Raw genomic sequence first — 19,689 nt, 5'->3', positions numbered from 1 at the left:
TGGATAAAAAGGGAACAAATGTTCTTGACAGGCAGGAGATTGAGGAGCAAAGGCAGGAGATTGAGGAGCAAAACTGAATCACTCCTGAACCCCAGGTAGCTATCGGAAAAAAAGGATTAAAACTAAGGTAAGGTTAATATCAAGATACAAAGATACGTAAAAATAATGATGGATACTGTAAATATTTCTCATCATAGGTTTCAACTGAAACTAGAAGGGGAAAACTTACTTTGCAGAGTCAGAGAAAGTCCCTAGCACTCTCCACAACTGTGTTGGATTCACCACTTGAAGTTATTTTTAAAGGCTACAGAACTCCCTGACCAAACACAATTCCCCAAGGGCATCAAAAGATTGAACACAGGCCACAGGCACAACCCCACAGATGCTCCTTGAGAGAGGATTAACTCTAGGATCCCACTGTTTAGAGAAGCCAGGGTTCTCAACATCTGGATCGTTCCTAAACCTTCCAGAGTCCTTCAAACAATCGTCTGCATTCAGAAGACAACAGAAGGCTCATCTGACCTGACCGCATCCCAGACTAGAACGAGGTCAACTTGCCGGTTCCTGCCTTGGGACACAGGCGAGGAGGCCACCAACCACAGCTCCAAAGCAGGGAAGGCTGAAGAGCCCCCAGCGGACCCCAAGCTGCAGGGCACATCTTGGGGTCTTCAAGATGGGTGTAAGCAAAAGCAATGCTCATGGTTCAGGGCTCTGTAGGTTCAGGTAGGTCTTCTCATTACCCCCTGACCCTGCACTCTTAGCCACGGTCTCATGGGGCCTGGAAGAGTGGAGGTGGCCCTAAATTTCATCCAATGACACATACCTCACCGTAAAGAGGTAGGTTAAACCATCACCAGCTGACCACAGAGCTGGGCTAGAGCCCAGGTCCACACCCACCCACTGTTAACACCCTTAAACCCTAAAAAGGCTGCCTCTCTCTAAATGACCCTACTATGTATGATGAATACTGAAATCAGCATGCGTCTTTTTTTAATGTAAAAATCTTCATAGAAAATGATTACAACCAGTTAGAGCAAAATGAAATTTAAAATAAATTCATTTTTTAAAAAAGATCTAGCAGCATAAAACTACCCAGTATTAATTTTTAACTGCAGGGCAGCCTGGGTGGCTCAGCGGTTTAGCGCTGCCTTCAGCCCAGGGCATGATCCTGGAGACCCGGCATCGAGTCCCACGTCGGGCTCCCTGCATGGAGCCTGCTTCTCCCTCTGCCTGTGTCTCTACCTCTCTCTCTCTCATTCTGTGTCTCTCATGAATAAATAAAATCTTTTTTTTTTTTATTTTTTTTAACTGCAGAGGCAAAAGATCACTCGAAAGTGTAATGCTGTTTTACCCTCCATAACTATAAAGGTGAAAGGAAAACTCCCATCTGTTGAAAAGCATCTTATTCACAGCTGTTATGTTTTCATATTATTCCTAAGTATCGTACTTAGAAGCAATTCAATAGCTGGCACAAATGTAGTATGTACTAACACTGTGAGTTACATGGCATCTAAAAATCTTTCAGAAAAAGGAGAGAGGAAGGGAAAGAAAGCGAGGTGCAGGAGGAGGAAAATCTTCAATCATACTCATTAGCTAGAGGCACCATACGAGATATAAAAGTTCCCACCCTAAGGACACTTGAAGCTTTTAAGTCATTACTTTATTGAAACCTCTAATCCCAGGGAGGTAGCCAAGAGGGTGGATGAGATCCTCATTTTGCAAGTAAATCAATCGGTGGCCTAATATGACATCACTAGGTAGAGGCAGGGAAATGAGCCAGACAGAAGAACCACGACACACCTGCTGACACTTTCCCCACCCCCTTCACTATAACGCACATCACCCAGGCACACAATTGTGGTCAGAGTGAGGAAACCCAAATGTGACACAGAACTCACAGGAAAACCCTGGTTTAAGTCAAACACACCTGTCTCCCCCCAAGTGGAGGGGAGGGTGCCCTGTTTTTGCATGTCATCCCTCTCCCAGTTCTGGAGCACTGTGCAACCCCTTAACCATTTGCTACAGGGAACCTGTGAAGCTGGGAAAGCACAGTCTATCCCCTCCCAGAAGGGCTCCTGGGTAACTGAGTATCCACTTTCCCTGTAACTCGATCAGCAGTTTTGTCAAGATGCTATTTGTAGGACAGAGTGTCCTGTGTACTTACACTCCCATTTGCCAAATACTGACAGTTTTTAAAAACCAAAAAAAGATTATTTTCAGAGCTGGGCAACTGATACAGCCTGTAGCTTTACACACTTGTTGGGTAAGCCCTTTCTGAAAGATGTTAGTATACCAGCAAGCCCCTGTGCTCATAGAAATCAATAGAAGTTTGCAGTTAGCAAAGACTCAAAAGAAGGCTGCAAATAGCAGCACATTCCTAAACCCAGCTTGGGGAATTGGCCCTCGACTAGATTTTCATGGGGCTCCATGACATTCCAGATGGCTAGATGTGTAAAGGGATGACAAACAGAAGAGGAGTTTACACGCCCTTACCAAAGCCACTGCCCACTTTTCACAGGGTTGCAATTCCTACCAGATCTGTTCGTGTACACATTCCTTGCAAGAGGCCAAGCAGGGACGAGGTTAGAAATTACTTAAACTCTGGGAGGGAGCGAACGGCAAGTGTCAGAACGAAACCACTAAATAGGGAGAAGAGGACAAGGCCAGTTGGCCTGTTTCCAGCAGAAACAGCAAGAGCGAGGGTGAGGCAAGGGGGGTCCCTTAGGAACCACTGACTCCTCCAGAGCTTCACCGAGACAGGGCTGGCACAGAGGACCAGGCCTCCGGGATCTAGGTCCCTGGGTTCTGGTATAACCTGCCCCTGCCAGGATCGGAGTTCAGCCAAGTCATTTCCACCTTCCAGAACACAACACAAACTAACCACGTGGGAAAACAACTCGGTGTTGCTGAGCAGGCTGGAACTAAGCATGGGTTTCAAGGAGAAGACTGGCCGAGAGACCACATCCAAGGCCTCAGGGAAGTCCAGCCACTCCAGCACCAGCTGCTAAGAACAGTGGACCTTACTGAGGGCTCCTTATGTGCCAGGCCTTTTTACTCCCATTATCTTTCTTTTTTTTTTTTTTTAAATTGTCATGATTCTGAGATAAGTGTTATTATCAAACCCATCTTAGAAATGGGGACATTAAAGAACAAAATATTGGAATGCCTGAGTGGCTCAGTCCATTAAGGGTCTGGCTCAGGTCATTATCTCAGGGTCCTGGGATTGAGCCCCACTTTGGGCTCCCTGCTCAGCAGGGGAGCCTGCTTCTCCCTCTCCCTCTACCTGCCGCTCCCCCTGCTTGTGCTCTCTCTCTCTCTGTCAAATAGGTGAAATCTTTAAAAAATAAAATGAAGAACAAAAGATTGAAGTCAAGGTCACTCATCTGGGGAATGGCCAGGACCTGAACCCAGGTCTATGACAAGCAACACCCATGTCCCGCACCAAAGCTGCTCCCTAGAAAGAAAGCAGCAAAAGCAGAAGCTAGCATGTTCTCAGCTGCTCTGTTTATTCAACTTGCTCCTTAGCTCAGTGACCCCAGGTTAAGTCCATTCATTTCCTGTGCCTCAGTTTCCTCATCCCTAAAATGCAGACAATACGAGAATCGTTTCTGAGCATTAAATGAGGTGAACTTGGGTTTACCCAATGGCCTAGCACAGAGTGAGTGCCCCATAATTCTGGTTTTTATTGTTGCCACGATCATTATGAGTGGTAAAAACTGTAAAGGCCTCACAAAGCTTACAGCTCAGCTGGGGACACAATACCAACCTGCCAGAAGGGGCAGTGAACCACAGGAGCCACACTTGGAGGAGGCTGGGTTAAATGTGGGGGGACACAGTCTCTGCATAGGCCCCACAGGTGAGGGCACAGCTGCCACCAGGGGCTCCCGAGGCAGCAAGGCAGGGACAAGGCCTCCTGTCCCACCCACGCGGGCCCCGCAATCCCCCTCCTTCCAGGAACAGGAAGAGGAGCATGATTAAACAGAGAGCCACAAAAGTCCTCAACACAGGATTTTCCCATTAGTCACACTTGGGCAGGCAGGGCTCCTGCGGGACAGGCACGTGGCCTGCCTCCTGGGAACACGGGCACCGGGAAGGCGAGATGAGCAAACGGGGAGCACCAAGGTCACGACCCGGACAAGGTCCTCCGGTGCGCAGCCGACCCACTAGGGCGGTGGGAGAAAGAGCAAAGCAAAGGGGGGTGCGGGCTAGGAGACAAAACAAGATCACTCTGGAAAAGGCAAAGGGAGGGGACGCATAACCAGAAGTAATTAGGAAGACCCAAGACAAAAAGTGGGTTTAAGGGGAAGACACAATGTGAAGGTCACTTAGCACAAAACTCCAGTAAGAACTCTGAAAACCAGCCCCAAGGGTTAGACCCAGAGTAAAATACAATTAATAATAGTCACATATTGGGGATCCCTGGGTGGCTCAGCGGTTTAGTGCCTGCTTTCGGCCCAGGGCGTGATCCTGGAGTCCTGGGATTGAATCCCACATCGGGCTCCCTGCATGGAGCCTACTTTTCCCTCTGCCTGTGTCTCTGCCTCCTCCTCTCTCTCTCTCTCTCTCTCTGTGTGTGTGTCTCTCATGAATAAATAAAATCTTTCAAAATAATAATAATAGTCACATATTGATGCATCCTTTGTATAAATACCATGCCCAGTACCTGACAGGTATGAACTCATTTAACCCTTACAATAACCCTGTGAAGCAGGTACTATTTGTTTCCACTCCACTTTGCAGGTATGAAAACTAGAGCACAGAGACGTCAGGTAACTTGCATCAGGTCACACCGCTGGCAAGTAGCTGATGTGAGATTCTGATCCAGGCGTCTGGGCTCCAGAGCATCATACTCTGTGCTCTACTGCCTCTGAAGTGTGAGGTAACAGTTCTGAGGTTCAGTAAAGTTCCATGAAACGGGACTACCCACAGCTCATCTCTAGTTGGGTTGGAGTCTTAGGTAGAAAATCTATGAGTCATCATTAACTCATCTAATTCGATAGTAAAGCTAGAATTACACAATGGTTTTTCCTAGCGAGACTATCATTGAGAATGAAAATGTGTTAAAGTTACATTCTTTAAGTCAATCTATCTATTTTTTGGTATCAAGCACAAATTTTAAAAAATCCTACCATTTTTTTTAAGATTTTTATTTTATTATTTATTCATGAGAGACAGAGAAAGAGACAGAGAGAGAGAGAGGGAGAGGCAGAGATATAGGCGGAGAGAGAAGCAGGCTCCATGCAGGGACCCCAATGTGAGACTTGATCCTGGGACTCCAGGATCATACCCTGAGCCAAAGGCAGGCACTTAACCACTGAGCCACCCAGGCGTCCCAATCCTACCATTTTTTAAAAAAGATTTTATTTATTCATGAGAGCCAGAGAGAGGCAGAGGGAGAAGCAAGCTCCCCATGGGGAGCCCGATGTAGGACTCAACCCCAGGACCCCAGGATTCCGACCTGAGCCAAAGGCATATGCTCAACCACTGAGCCTCCCAGGTGCCCCCCCTGCTACTATTTATAAAAAGCAAAATCAAAAAGCCATCCTGACCTATATTTAACTGTTATAATTGTTGATTACTCGGAAATCCTAAACCTCCCTTTGACTTCTAAAACAATAGAAACGATCCCTGTGAAGGGATCAGATATGTCATATCCCTTTGTCTAAAATTATAACAGTTGTAAATGAAAAGCGTTAAGCAAAAAAAATAAACGCAAAGCAGGATTTTGAGCCAATGTGATCCCAGTTTTATTGAAGAAAAAGATGGCAAAATGTTTACACTAGTGTGGTAGGATTTTAAGTTATCTTCATTTTCTTTTTAGTGTTTTGTATATTTTGTTGGTAGAACTTAGAAGTACCTTTTTCTTTTTCTAATTCTTGCATTTTCTAAAATGCCCTGCTGGTAATCACAATAGTTGTTTTTCTTAAAACTGCAGATAAAAAGTCAGCAAGAAACTTGCATTACTCTTAGGTTGAACCATAGGAAACTATTGTCACTGTAGGTCAAAATACTCAAAGATTGGTGATTTCCTATGGTTCCACTTAATACTAATATTAATGCTGTAGAGGTAAACCATAATCCTGGAAATCCCTTACTAAGAAACTATTTACAAGGGTAATCGCTAATATTTACATAATAGATATTTCCACTGATTGGGGGCAGAAACAATGTGATGAAATCTTTGGGTTGGGGCACCTGGGTGGCTCAGATGGTTGAGCATCTGCCTTGGGCTTAAGTCATGATCCCAGGGTCCTGGGACTGAGTCCCACAAAGCGGGGAGTCAGCTTCTCCCTCTCACCTCTACTCCTTACTCATGCTCTCTCTCCCTCTCTTTCTCTTTCTCTCTCAAATGAATAAATAAAAGCTTTAAAAAATATATCTTTGGGTTACACCAGGACAGAAGGGTCAAAGAAAACCACATAGTGGTATAACTTCTACTTTATTATACTATAAAACACAATGTAAGTACATGAACAAGAAGGCACTGGCCTGCCTTCTCATTTCTTTTCTCTCCCACTATATTTCTTTTAATGCCTTTTGAGTCCTTATCTAAATAGTAACCCACCATCGTTTCAAAAAGATTCCTCCAGGCACAATGTTTTAATATTATGAGTTGGTTTTTCCAAACAGGAAAGACTTGACTGTTTCATTTTCCAACTATCAATTATCCTTCACCAACTGAGTGTCCTACAATTCAATTCAGTTCTGACTCCCTATTACTGGGGCTAGTGCCAACCCCACAGGTCTCAGGGCTCGGTCCCACAGGACCACCTCCACTTCAGCCACCAGCTACAGATGGTGTCCCCAGGCTAACCAACTACAAAGTCAGGGATTCTCAGGATCGACAGTTGGCTGAAATAACTTAGAGCACTCAGGAGAACTCTGATGCTTAGGATCACAGTTTCACTACAAAGGACAGCACTCAAGAATGGCCAAAAAGGAAGGGCTGCATAGGGCAAAGTATGGAGGGCAGGGGGTTTCTCTGGACATACCACCCTCCCAGCACATCTGTAAGTTCAGAGTTTTTATGGAAGTTTCTCGCATAAACATGATTAATTAAGTCACTGGCCATCAATGAACTCATTCATCAGTCCCCCTTCCTTCCCTAAGATTGGAGGATGGGACTCAAACAAAGTTCCAACCCTCCAATCCTGCTGTTGGCTCCTCTGGCAAACAGCCCCCATCCCGAAGCTATCTAGGGGCCCACGAGTCAGTCATGAGCATAAACTCAAGGAAAATAAAGGGTCCGTTATGAATACCAAAAAATACTCCTCTCTCTCCAAAATTCCAAGGGTTTTAGGAGGTCTAGGCCAGGAACTAAGAACAAACACATATATGCTTTATTATTCCACATTGACTCAAAGTCTGGAGTCTTTGCTCACTTACATATCAAGACACAGCACTGAACAGCATGGAAAAGATCAACTCTTTTATCATACGGTTCAAGCAAAAGAATTCTCGTCTTCCCCTTTCCCACTCCCCCCCAGGAACCGAGTCACACCACCTCTACCGTCTCCGTCATATGGAGGCACCTAATGTATCCTCGTACTTTCAAGCAGATTATTTTCCTCTCCCAAAATCAACTTGGTCTCATCATTGTAAAAAAATTAAAATTAAAAAAAAAAAATCAAGGGACAGAAGAGAAACACACTTGCCAGAATTGGCAGGGGGATGAAGCCCTCAGCCAAGCAGGGTTTGAGAAATCACCCCAGTGCTGAGCTGCATGTTTTATCTAAAGACACTGCTCTATAGACACTGCCCTCTTGACCAGCAGAGAAGCGAAAACAATGAGAACCTGGCCAACAACAGGGGGAAAGACAGAAATGCACAACGGTCTTCTGAAAACAAATGCTTGACGATGAAGGATTCGGGAGTCAAGCTGACTTGTGCAACTTTGGAGGATTTACTCTAACGTAAGACAACTAGGCAATGAGCTAGCTTTCAGCACCAATGAACACTTCCTGGCCCTCACACCAGCAGGCTGCACACTGCACTTATTTCATGATTCCAGCTTCCCAGCGGTCCTTAAACCTCAAAAAACTGTTCCTCTCTGTGTCATATGTGTTATATTAAACCTCTACGCCATGTGTCATATTTCTATCACTTACAAAGGACTATATTATTCATTTTATATGCCAAACAATTCTGAGATGCATTTAGAACAGATATGCCCCCCCAGTCCTCCCCTCCCACCCCCCATCTCTCTATCTCTGTCTCTCTCTCTCTCTCTACAAAGCAGCAATTTAGAAACAAGAAGAAGGAAGAGCAATTATCAACTGCCTTGCTGAAGTACTCAAACTCAGGACTTTCCTGAGCTCAGCATCTGGGGCCCTGCCAACCCATCCCAGTGCCTGGGGTCCCCTTCTGCCCCCCACTGTCATCCACTCCACCACACCCCAAGTCCCCCATTGCCTACACAATAAAGTACATAGTGTCTGGAGCTCCACAAACTGGCCTCAGTCTCCCCTCAGCGATTTTCACTGAGGAACTCTCTGTTTATACCAGGTCTGCACTGACTTCTCCTGTCCTACCTCTACACCTCCACACAGGCTGTTCGTTTTGCTGGGCCTGTCGCCCCTCCACTCCCTTTGGGTCCACTTACAACGCCAGGCTTTAGGCATGGTGAAGTCCTTTCCACCACTCTTATCAGAAGGCAAGTCCCTCCCTCTTCTGTGATCCCACACAGCCCTTTGTAGATCTTGGATGGTACCAAACTCATTCTCCATTATTCCACAATGATTTGTATTCAGAGCTTATCTTTCCCTTCTGAATCACAAGTTTGTGGAGGACAGAAACCAAGCTTGTGGGTTTTCTTGGATTTTTTTTTTTTTTTTTTTTTTACTTACCTACACAACACTTAGTATCTCAAAGAAGGCCCTTTGTTTCTTAATGAAGCCCACAATGCTTATAGGGCATATCTACAGGTCTCACCTGCAAAGATACTAACTCGGAAATCCTGCCTGCGAAATAGATTTTACCCTCAGAATCCCACTTCCTGGCTCTCTCACCTAGCTTCCAGCAATCCTCAAGGCCTCTTTTTTTTTTTTTTTTTTTTTGTATCCATGCTTGTTTTGTGTTTTGCCTTTAATAGAGGAGGAGGAGGTTGGAAAGAATGAAGGCAACAGCAAAGGAATTAAGGCTCTACAAGCCTATAGCACAAACTTGCGAAGAAAAATGAAGGAATGCCTGTTCATTAGCCATCTGCCCCTTCACCAATGCCAGGAAATTCCGGGCTGCTGTTTTTATAGTGTAGATAATTCACATGATTGTGTTGGAGACTTCCAGCTATGAAGGGCTGTTAGAACATTTGAAAATTAGCGTTCCCAAGTTATATCGTGAGACAGAAAGCCCAGTGAATTCTCGAAGCTTCCACCCCTTACAGGAATCTCAGAGAACCACGTTATGTTTGTACATATGCACGGGGGAGGAAGGCATGTTACCAATATTGAAAAGGATTTTTTGTTTGTTTTTTTTTTTTTTTTGTTTTTTTTTAATTCTACCTATCACATGACATTTTATGCAGAGGTTCTTTATAAATCTTCAACCACTCAGCTGAGCTCATCTGGCCAGTTAACAAGGGTAATGGCATAATTGTCTAATTTGTGTCTTTTTAGGAAACTGAAGTCAGTTTTTCCCTCATGACAAAACTTTTAAAATTTCATTTATAGGGCAGTCCGGATGGTCCAGCAGTTTAGTGCTGCCTTCAGCCCAGGGCGTGATCCTGGAGACCTGGGATCGAGTCCCACGTCGGGCTCCCTGCATGGAGCCTGCTTCTCCCTCTGCCTGTATCTCTGCCTCTCTCTCTCTCTCTCTCTGTGTCTCTCATGAATAAATAAATAAAATCTTTTTAAAAATTCATTTATAAACCTAATGACATGTAAATTGAGTTACTCCACTCAAAGATTTACTCTCAAGACAAAAGGATGATTCCTAAAGAATTCCTTGGAAAACAGCTCATTTTCCACTAAAAAAGCAGAATCTACATTCGATTTATACCTTCATTTTCTCTTTAAGTAGATGGGCCTACTATGAAAAAGGGAAAAAAAATTAAATATACAACCTTCCTTTTTTTTTTTAACCTGTGATACTGAGCATGCAGTACATGCAATTTCACATAATAATAAAGAACATTTAAGAACAAGGAACATCCATCTAGCTGTGGCTTCCCCTCATCCGTGGCATGAGCGAAATATTTCACTTCTCTTCATCTTGCTGATTCCTCAGTAAATCTGTTTCCTGAGATACAGCAGCCTGCTCCTCAGAGAGGCTGCAGGAATCTGATAGAGCAGTGAAATATCTGAGTTCTCTACACCTCGCTAATGCCAACATTTTTTACAGGTATCAACTTAAACTTCATTCCCTCCAGACATTCTTGTTCAACCTGTACTAGAGTCTTCATCCCACTCCCAGCCCCAGGTTAGGCACTTGGGCCAGGTGCTATACATACTAAAGACACTTTATCATTAAGGCCTGTTGGATCATCTTCCGGATAACCTGCCAGTTCCATAAAGTCACAGGCTGAGTCTGATTATTCACATTACTTCATCCCCTGTGGGGATGTGGGGACTGTGGGGATGTGGGGACTGTGTGCAAGGCACCTTACTAACTAACATTTGCTGGACTAATCATTATGCCGAAGAACCAACCCGTGAAACAAGGGTCTAAAGGAAAGATCTAAAGTATTACAGAACTTGATAACACACACATTAGTAGATGCATTTGACATCCTGGTTGTAGAAACAACTGAATTCAGTTCGCCTCTGAAAACAGTTTCAGGAGTGGATTTGGGTTTTGAAAACTTTCGCTTTGAAAATTTTCACTAACACTTCCAAACATATCAATGTCCTCCCATACTTACCTGATGAAGCAGCACTTGCTTACTTTTATTATCATGCTTTTTTTCTCAATGACCAGAGTTTTCCACCTCAGGCTTTGGGAACAATATGGCCCACAGAAGCTGGCAGACAAAACAGCCTCTTATTAATTCGAGAAGGGACTATAGCTAACATTTGTGGGTGAATATTGGAAAGCCTAACCCTTCGCTTTATTGTAAACAAAAAGCCGAGTGAGAATACCTGGATTCCAACTCTGGCTTCCTTCCTTCTAGCATTTATGTGTCTGCTCTGTGCTAGGTCCTGTGCTTGGATCTTAGCCGTGGACAGTGACCAAGACACATAGACAGGTCCGTCCCCTCACCAAACCTAATGGTCGGCTCCTCCAGGAACTGCAGGCTAATGCTGTTCCTGACAGGCCACTGAACTTCTCGGGGCTCGGTTTCCCCATCTGCAAGAGAGGGGTTAATTGCAAGAAGACCACTAAAGTCCCCTCTCACTCTAAGGTTATATGGCTAAAAAACAACACAATGGCTCCATAAGTCAGGTAGCCAAAGTCATGCTTCTCATGTCCTGCTCATCCAGATCCAGAAGGCTGGGAAACCGGCATGAGGACCAAGGGCAAATGTGGACCAACGAGCCTTATCAGAAGCAGCAAACTGGAGCCACTTCAATGGGGAGCCAGCTTTAAGCCAATGGGGAGAGCCCTAGACTGAGCAAAGGAACCTGCTTAAGTCCCAGCTGGGCCAACTTAGTGTCCTCAACTACTAAATATGCTTTGGGGCAATGGTCCAGGTCCCTTCAGGCCCTAATGCTACAGGATTCTACTTCCTCATTCCAACATGCGTTTTTTCCCAGCACCACCAAGCAATAATTTTATTGTGAGGCTATTTACCTGGAGACAGCATCAGGTCCCACAGGTTAAGGACTCAGTCCTCCGAGACTGCCCCACTCCCCACCCCCCACCCTGGATGCCAATTCCGAGTCCAAGTTGTCGCCCTGTGCTTCGGACCCCCTATCAACCAGAGGTTCCCACAACCCTGCCCCCCCCCCCACCACAGCTTGGGTGCAATGAATATGCTAAAGCGCCTCACAACACTGAGAGAAACACTTGACTTACTGGACCACTGGCTTATTACGAAAGCTAGAACTCCAGAACAACCAGCTAGGAGAGGTGCATACGGTATGTTATGGGGCAGGGGCGTGGAGCAGCCATGCTCCCCAGGTGCCCTACTCTCCACACACCTCCGGCCTCCACCAATGCAGAAGCTTGTCACATCTTGTCCAAAAGTTTTTTAAAGCATTTCATCAGAAGCTCTCCCCCCAAACTCTTCCCCTTCCCAGAGCTTGAGGGGTGAGAGTAAAAGTTCCAACCCTGTCATCATTATGCGGCCTTTCAGAGGCCCAGCCCCCTCCTCGGGCTCCCTGGGGTACCACCTTGAGTCACCTCAGGGGCATCTGCTCCAAGGGAGCACCTCATGAATGACAAAGGACCCTCCAGCCACTTGGGAACTTGGAAGGGTTTGAGAGCTTTGTGCCAGGAACTGGGGGCAAAGACTAATAACATTCCTTATTAAATCACACTCATCATAAGATTCTACTTCGAAAGGAGTCTACTCCACCAGTCAGCAGTGAGAAGAGGAACAATGAGCAGTCCAACCCTGAATATACCTGATATACCCAAGTGTATCAGGAGAATTACATCAAATCCCAGAAGAACACTGTCAAAATTTTGTGACTGTACTTTTGGACCTACTGGCTGGAGATAACCAGATAATTGATGAACCTTCTAGAAATCTTCCAAAAGAAAGTGTCACACTCGACCCTTATAAAGCCAATAGTTTGTTGCCTTTTGTTTTTCTCTCCTTCCTTGCCTAATTTTGGTAGCTAATGGCTCAGCCCCCACAGATCTCCTGCATCCCAAGAGGACTCCCTGCCAAGCCCACAGGTCCCTATTCCTCCTTCCCAGGGTGGGGGCCTCAGGCACTGCCCCACATTGCTTCCCCAACGCGTACCCCTGCCTTTAAGCCACCAGCCTCAGCCAGGGCTGGGAAGCTAGATGAGAGAGGCAATGCCTCAGGCAGTAGCAGACAACCTGAAAGGAAAATTCTGGAGCAGTTCGGAACTCTGTTCCACCAGATTGTTACAGCAGGTTAGGATTTGCTTTAGGACAAAATAATAATAATATACTTTTTTGGTACTTACTATGTGCCAAACACTGTGCCCTGCACTCTCATGTTTTAGCTCATGTAATTGTCATAGCAATCCCATGAGGCAACTCGCTGTATTTTCTCCCTAATTCAGATGAGGAAAGTGGTTCAAAGATTTTTTTCCCTTCGAACAATGGCATTTTATTTAGTGGTCAGGATGCACATGTGCAGAGATGCCTGGATAGCTCAGTGGTTGACAGACTCAGTGGTTGAGCATCTGCCTTTGGCTCAGGGCATGATCCTGGGGTCCTGGGATCGAGTCCCATGACGGGCTCCCTGCATGGAGCCTGCTTCTCCCTCTGCCTGTGTCTCTGCCTCTCTCTGTGTGTCTCTCATGAATAAATACATAAAATCTTTTAACAAAATGCATATGCACAGGAGTACACAAACAGAATGATGGGAGGGGAGAGCTGCAAGCCGTTTAGAAGCCTGGAATGAGCAAAGACAAGAAAGTGGAGGCCTTGGAGTTTGGAGGAGAGGGAGCAACAGAAACAGGGTTTGGCAAATGGATTCTCAAGGTGAGATGACTGGCACCAGAGGGCACAGAAACTCGGTTTACCTGGGGGATCTGCCACTTTCTACCTTTTCGGCCCCCTAAAAAGACCTCCTGGGCAGAGGAAAGCAGAGGAGAAACTGAGCCCAACTTCTCCATAAAGTTGCCATTATAGTGGACACCCATCCTCAAAGCCACCTAGAAGAAACAAAACCTCAGCTTTGCCCAGATATCTTTATTTTAGTAGATTTAGTAGATTCCATACTAGGCTACCAAAATAGTACTTCTCTTTGTGAAGTGCCACTCAGTTGAGGAGTTACTTTTCTCCATAGGATATTTTACTATTTTAAGCAGTTTTACATTTGGCTGCCCACAGACCAGAACAAATGAGTCATGGAAGAGGAAATGCAGGACCATAATCCTTTATCTGAAAACCTGGAGGTCAGATGTGCCTCAAAATTCAGACTTTTGTGATTCTAGAAAGGTAACACAATGCATTTAGCACACATTACATAACGCTCAGAAATCAAATGCCTTGAGATTATTGCAGCAAAATTTAGCAATATTCAAACTAAGCGAGATGAATACATACCCTAGAGTCTCATATCAGTTCAGGTTAGGTTTTACCACCAAAGGGGTATGCAAAAAGCCTCAAAAAGCTTCTGGTGTTCAGAGCTTTCCAGGCTCCGGAATTGTCGAAAAAGGATCACAGGCATATGCAAATGGCTCAGGTACTAGAAAACACAGTCACAACCTACCAGTACTCAAATCAAAGACATACAAATTAAAACAATCAAAGTACCATTCTGCCTTACAAATTAGCAAATGTGTTTTTCAGAGAAAATGCCAACAGTGTGAAAGGTGAGTCCTTCAACCACTGCGGTGAAAAGTAAACTGGGCCAACCTTCAGATCACCGATACTGGGGTCATCAGTGGCCTCAAAACCATGAATACCTTTGATCCCAATATTGCCTTTCCAATAACTCATTTTCCAAAGATGTCACCAGTATCTAGACAAAGCTTTACACACAGATATTCACTGAAGTAATTCATCTGAGGGGCACCTGGGTGACTCAGTCACTTAAGCATCTGCCTTGAGCTCAGGTCATGACCTCAGGGTCCTGGGATCCAGCCTCATGTCAGGCTCCCTGCTCAGTGGGAAGTCTGCTTCTCCCTCTCCCTCTCCCTCTGCCCCTCCCCTTGCTCATGCTGGCTCTTTCCCTGTCTCTCTCAAATAAACATTTTTTTTTATTTAAAAATAAAACCAATTCATTTGAAAATTAAAATTCATTTAAAAATAATTAACAACAGGGGCACCTGGGTGGCTCAGTGGTTGAGCATCTGCCTTTGGCTCAGGTCATGATCCCGGGGTCCTGGGATCGAATCCCACATCAGGCTCCCCTCAGGGAGCCTGCTTCTCCCGCTGCCTATGTCTCTGCCTCTCTCTGTGCCTCTCATGAATAAGTAAATAAAATCTTCGAAAAATAATAACAATAATTAGCAACAACTGAAATCTAAAACGGGGGCACAATGAGGTAAAAACCAGTGAATCCATATAACAAAATATGATGCAGCCATTTCTTGAGTAGGTAGGGAAATGGAGAGACCTCACATATAATATTAAGTGAAAAACGCAGGACACAAAATTGTATTTGCACCATGATCCTATCCAAGCAAAAATCATAAAACAAGAAGGAAATACACTAACAGCGGCAAGTGCCTTGGAGTAATGAGACCAAAGGGTGACTGTCTCCCCTTTAAATCTTTAAATCTTTGGGAGAATTTTCCAAAATGATCAAGAGCACTGTATCTAGGCTGAAAGGAAATGGAGAAAGAAGGCCTGTCTTCATAACTCCCAGTCAATGGCAGTAAATTCATGAATCTGAGGTGTCGCTCTGGGCTTTTATAAATGTACCAACATACAATGAACCTGTCTTTGCAAAACCACCACCATCTACAGAATGATGACCTTATAGTACATGTGGTCTACACTTACTATACAGTTTGACTAACATTTTAAGTCCAGCCTAATGGACACTATGGGGAAGAAATCCAGAAACAGTTCAAAGGATAAGACAATGCCACTTTGCAAAGACCTTTCAGAGACAACAGCTCATTTGATCCTCACTGGCAGCCAATAGGGCAAAGACAGGAACTGGCACATACCCATCTTACAGGTAAGAAAATGGAGGCATAGAGAGCCACACTTTGGGGAGTCAGGGGCTCTCCCTGACTTCTAGTCCAAGGGTGTCTTTGAGTTTGGTGCTATTTCCCCTCTATCTTGCCATTACCCTATTACTTGGTGATTCTTTAGAAGTATCTTTGAATAAAAAGAAATTTTATTCACTAGAAACCAAACCAAAATGATTTACTGATGCTAAGAATAAGCTTCAGAAGTGAACAGATCTGACTCAAGGTCAAAATCCAACTTATATATTTGAGTGACTTTTTCAAGTTAACTTCTCAGATACTCGGTTTTCTTATCTACAAATACAGGAATAAAACTACACAGCTGACCAGGTGCTGAAGAATTAAATGATCTGAGTACTTCAACTAGAGCCTGCCTCCAAACAGGTATAACAAATGCTATATTCCTTCCTCCAAAAAAAGACTGAAGTATCTACAATGAACCAATTCCAAATTCCAATTTTAGTCCTTGTTGGCACACCAGACTCCTTATCCTACCTGCTATCAGGAGCCCATCAAATCTATACTAATTACTGAAGTGCCCTAAAATAATTAGAAACCACTCAGCATGATAGTTTTAACCAATGACAATTTAAATCATTTTTTGTCAGTTTTAAATAATTTCTCTTTTGTCTTGGCATGTAAGTAAACTTCAACATCAGAGCCAAATTCTTTAAAAAGTAACAATGAAATTTTTGTTTCAATTGCCTGGGGCTTTGGCCTGTCTCATTTGAATTCAACTACTGAAACTCCCAAATCATCTGTTTGATTAATTTCTTTGAGGGAAGAGGGAGGAGAAGGGAATGGCAGGCACTTTTCAAATTTTTCATTTCCTCTTTAAATTAGATTTGGGCATGGAAGCCTAGGCTCTGAGGATGCTTGCTCAAAACATTCTGTCCACTGACAATGTTAATATGTGGCTGTACAGCTTGGTCGGTGGCTACCTGGCCAAAGGAGAACCCAGAATTTAATAAAGCTTATCCTTAGCATCAGCGGAGGAGTCAGGAGGCTGGATGGAAGCCCGCAAAGCCATAGGGCCTTTCCCTCTCCATCAGCCTCCAAACCTTTTCCACCCACTCCTTTCTAGAAGGCTGGGCCCATTGTCTGGTAGAGAAACTAATAAGCCCAAAGGTTGAGTAACCAGAGACCTTAAGGCCATAAATAAGCCAAGATGTGGAAAATCATCCCTTCTGGTGCTTGTGGTATACAGTTTCGAATGCTGCTTCTAAGAGACGAAAGTTTAATGAGATTCTTCCAGGAGGCAGGAAGAAAAAGAGACATTGTCACTACCCACTGTGAAGTTATCTGTCCTTTTCTCTGCTTCCCAACTTCTGTTAACCACATGCTTACGATTTTAGGATGTCCTACACTCCCTATCTTAGAATCTCAACAAGACTGCTGAGGATGATTTCTGCTCTATTTTTCTCTCTGGGGAGAAGTGGGGTACAGTAGAGAGAATGAACTTTAGAATCAAGCAAGTGAAGTTATTGAAAATATATATAAAGATGCATACACACGGGCATGGGTGTGTGTGCACGCGCGCGCGCGCACACACACACACACACACACACACACACACACACCCCTCTCCTAGTGGTTCTGCTTCTCCAATTAAATGCTGACTGATCCATTAGCTACATAACTCAACCAATTATTTAATTGCTCTGGGCCTCAGCTGCCTCCCCGTAAATAAGAACTTTATGGGGCTCTAAGAAATAAGTGTACAAAAAGCATATGAAGTGCCCAACTCAAAGCTTGGCATAAAGCAAGCACTCGGAGCGGCTGCCTATCTCTTTCCCCCTACTTTCCTAAAACATTCCCTGCAAACATTAACACTGTTGTAGATCCCAAGAGGATCAGATGCTAGCTGGTCAGGACACCTTTTCTTCGTACAGGCCTCAAGTTGCACTGGCACATTTGTACTCTGTACTCTTTCCTTTTTAGATACCTTGTTCTTCTTAAATGGTAAACTTTTTAAAAAAAAATTTTTTTTATTGGAGTTCGATTTGCCAACATATAGCATAACACCCAGTGCTCATCCTGCCAAGTGCCCCCCTCAGTGCCCATCACCCAGTCACCCCAACCCTCCACCCACCTCCCTTTCCACTACCCCTTGTTCAACTTTCATCAAAAAAACGTTGCTATGCAATTAGATGAGAACTTTCTTCATCACATTTCAGGCCTGAGAGCTGAGTGTTGCTCAGCGATCCATCGAAACACAAACTTACCCCAGGAATGGATGGCCCCTGCTGATGGCTGACTACAGGCATGCCACATGCTGAATTTTTAACAATCTGACTCTCAGGTGAAGCTATTCAAGTTCTGGGGCAACTGACTCTAGCTCTTCAAGTACTGTCTACAACCCTGTGTCCAATTTGAACCTGATTGTGCACTGAAACACAGGGTGAAAACCAAAATTTCCCACCCAATAATACATGTCACTCGCTGCCGTCTCCCCAGGAGGGATGACTGGAGGAAATACGGGTCTGCTAATAAAGGCTCAGGAGACACTCTCCATCCTGTTCCCTTTCCTAACATGTTCTGTCTTCTATGAAATAGTGAAAGCCAAAGTGATGAGCCAGTTTAAGAATTGTAAGCGATCGTTATCTTCTCAGGAGTAAGGAGCAGATATATGTGTTGTTATGGAGGAGACAGTCCCGGTTGGAAGCCTTCCAGATGCTTATTATTATCTGGACGTGGAAGAGGAGCTGCTCGAGCCTGGAAGAGCTTGCTGACGTAAGACTCCAGGCTGCGGTAACCCCAATTGGCCAAGAAGGCATACATTTATTATTATTATTATTTTTAACTAGTGCTGTCAAGTGGCAATTAGGAGGGGAGACGGTGTGGCAAGGAATCCCTGGGGTCTACGGCCATAAAAACAAGAGTGTGAGACTGGACTTCCGTAAAAGTTACACCTCCTCCTAGGTTTCAATTAAAAAGCTCCTGCTCCAAATTCGTCATTGAGGACAGCACTTTATGGTCCCTGCTGGTGGCTTCCTGCTCTGACCACGGAAGGTTCCTTTTGTGGTGACAGGAATTGACTCAAAGAAGAAGAAGAAAAAAAAAAACAGTAAGTTTACAAATGCGCCTTCCCTTTTCTTCCAAGCCTGACTGACCCAGGACATGTGGGGAGGACATCTGAAGCCCCCAACCTGTTGTAAGAATCCATCAGCCGCTGAAATCCGTGAAAACTTGGGAAGGAAAGAAATGGAAGTCCCCAAGGTCTGAAAATATAAGAAAATGTAAAAGGTGGGGGCGGGGGGCAGCACGGCGCACCCGGGCGCTGGTGCCGATCCTCCGCTCGCGGGGCCTCCGAGGGCTCGGCCGGCGGGAAGCGCCGCGGGGTCCCAGGCAGGCCCGGCGCCTGCACCCCCGACAGCCGGAGGGGCGGCGGCGGGGCCGGTCCGCGGAGCAGCGCGCCCGGCGAGCGGGAAGGGGCCGCCAGCCCCGCCAGCCCCGCCAGCCCCGCCAGCCCGGGGCTCCGCGTCGGGATCCCGCGGCCGTGCAGGGCGAGCGCAGCTCAGCGCGCAGCGAGGCCGCCTCCCCGGCGCCCGGGCCCCCGGGACACTCACCCGGGGCCACCAGCGGCGAACTCGCGGTGCCTCCCACGAAGACAGCGGCGGCCAGGACCGCGGACCCCGAGAGCTCCCACGGGGCCATGGCCGCGTTCCTTCGCCCTCCTCCGCGGGGCGCCGCGGCCCGGGCTCCGGCAGGCGGTGCGACTCGAGAGCCGGCGGCCGACGGAGTAGCGAGGCTCGGCCCCCGCGCGCCGGGAGCCCAGCGCGTCCAGGACCCTCCTCTCCTACCCCGCCCCACCCACCCGGCCCGGCCCGGCCCGGCCCGGCCTCGCCCCGCCAACCCCCGGCTCCGCCCGCGGGGGAGCGAGCCCCGTGGCCCCGCCCACGCCCCGCCCACCTGCCTGGCCCCGCCCCTCCCCGCGGCCGCAGCTGCTTCCTTGCTAAATTCG

At 45.9% G+C, this 19,689-nt stretch overlaps 1 protein-coding gene across 1 annotated transcript in view; it reads right to left on the bottom strand.

Moving 5' to 3' along the window:
* RELL1 (RELT like 1) overlaps positions 1-19,539 on the bottom strand; it is a 63,020-nt gene extending 43,481 nt beyond the window's left edge. The window contains exon 1 of the mRNA XM_072737894.1: positions 19,295-19,539. Within this exon, the coding sequence (XP_072593995.1) occupies positions 19,295-19,382 (88 nt within the window). The 5' untranslated portion in view covers positions 19,383-19,539. The remainder of the gene's footprint in view (positions 1-19,294) is intronic.
* Between the last annotated feature and the right edge of the window lie 150 nt (positions 19,540-19,689).

Source organism: Vulpes vulpes, chromosome 14, assembly GCF_048418805.1.
Source record: "Vulpes vulpes isolate BD-2025 chromosome 14, VulVul3, whole genome shotgun sequence".
NCBI classification, from domain to species: domain Eukaryota; kingdom Metazoa; phylum Chordata; class Mammalia; order Carnivora; family Canidae; genus Vulpes; species Vulpes vulpes.
The sequence above is the reverse complement of the archived record's forward strand: the minus strand, read 5'-3'. Positions and strand labels throughout refer to the sequence as shown.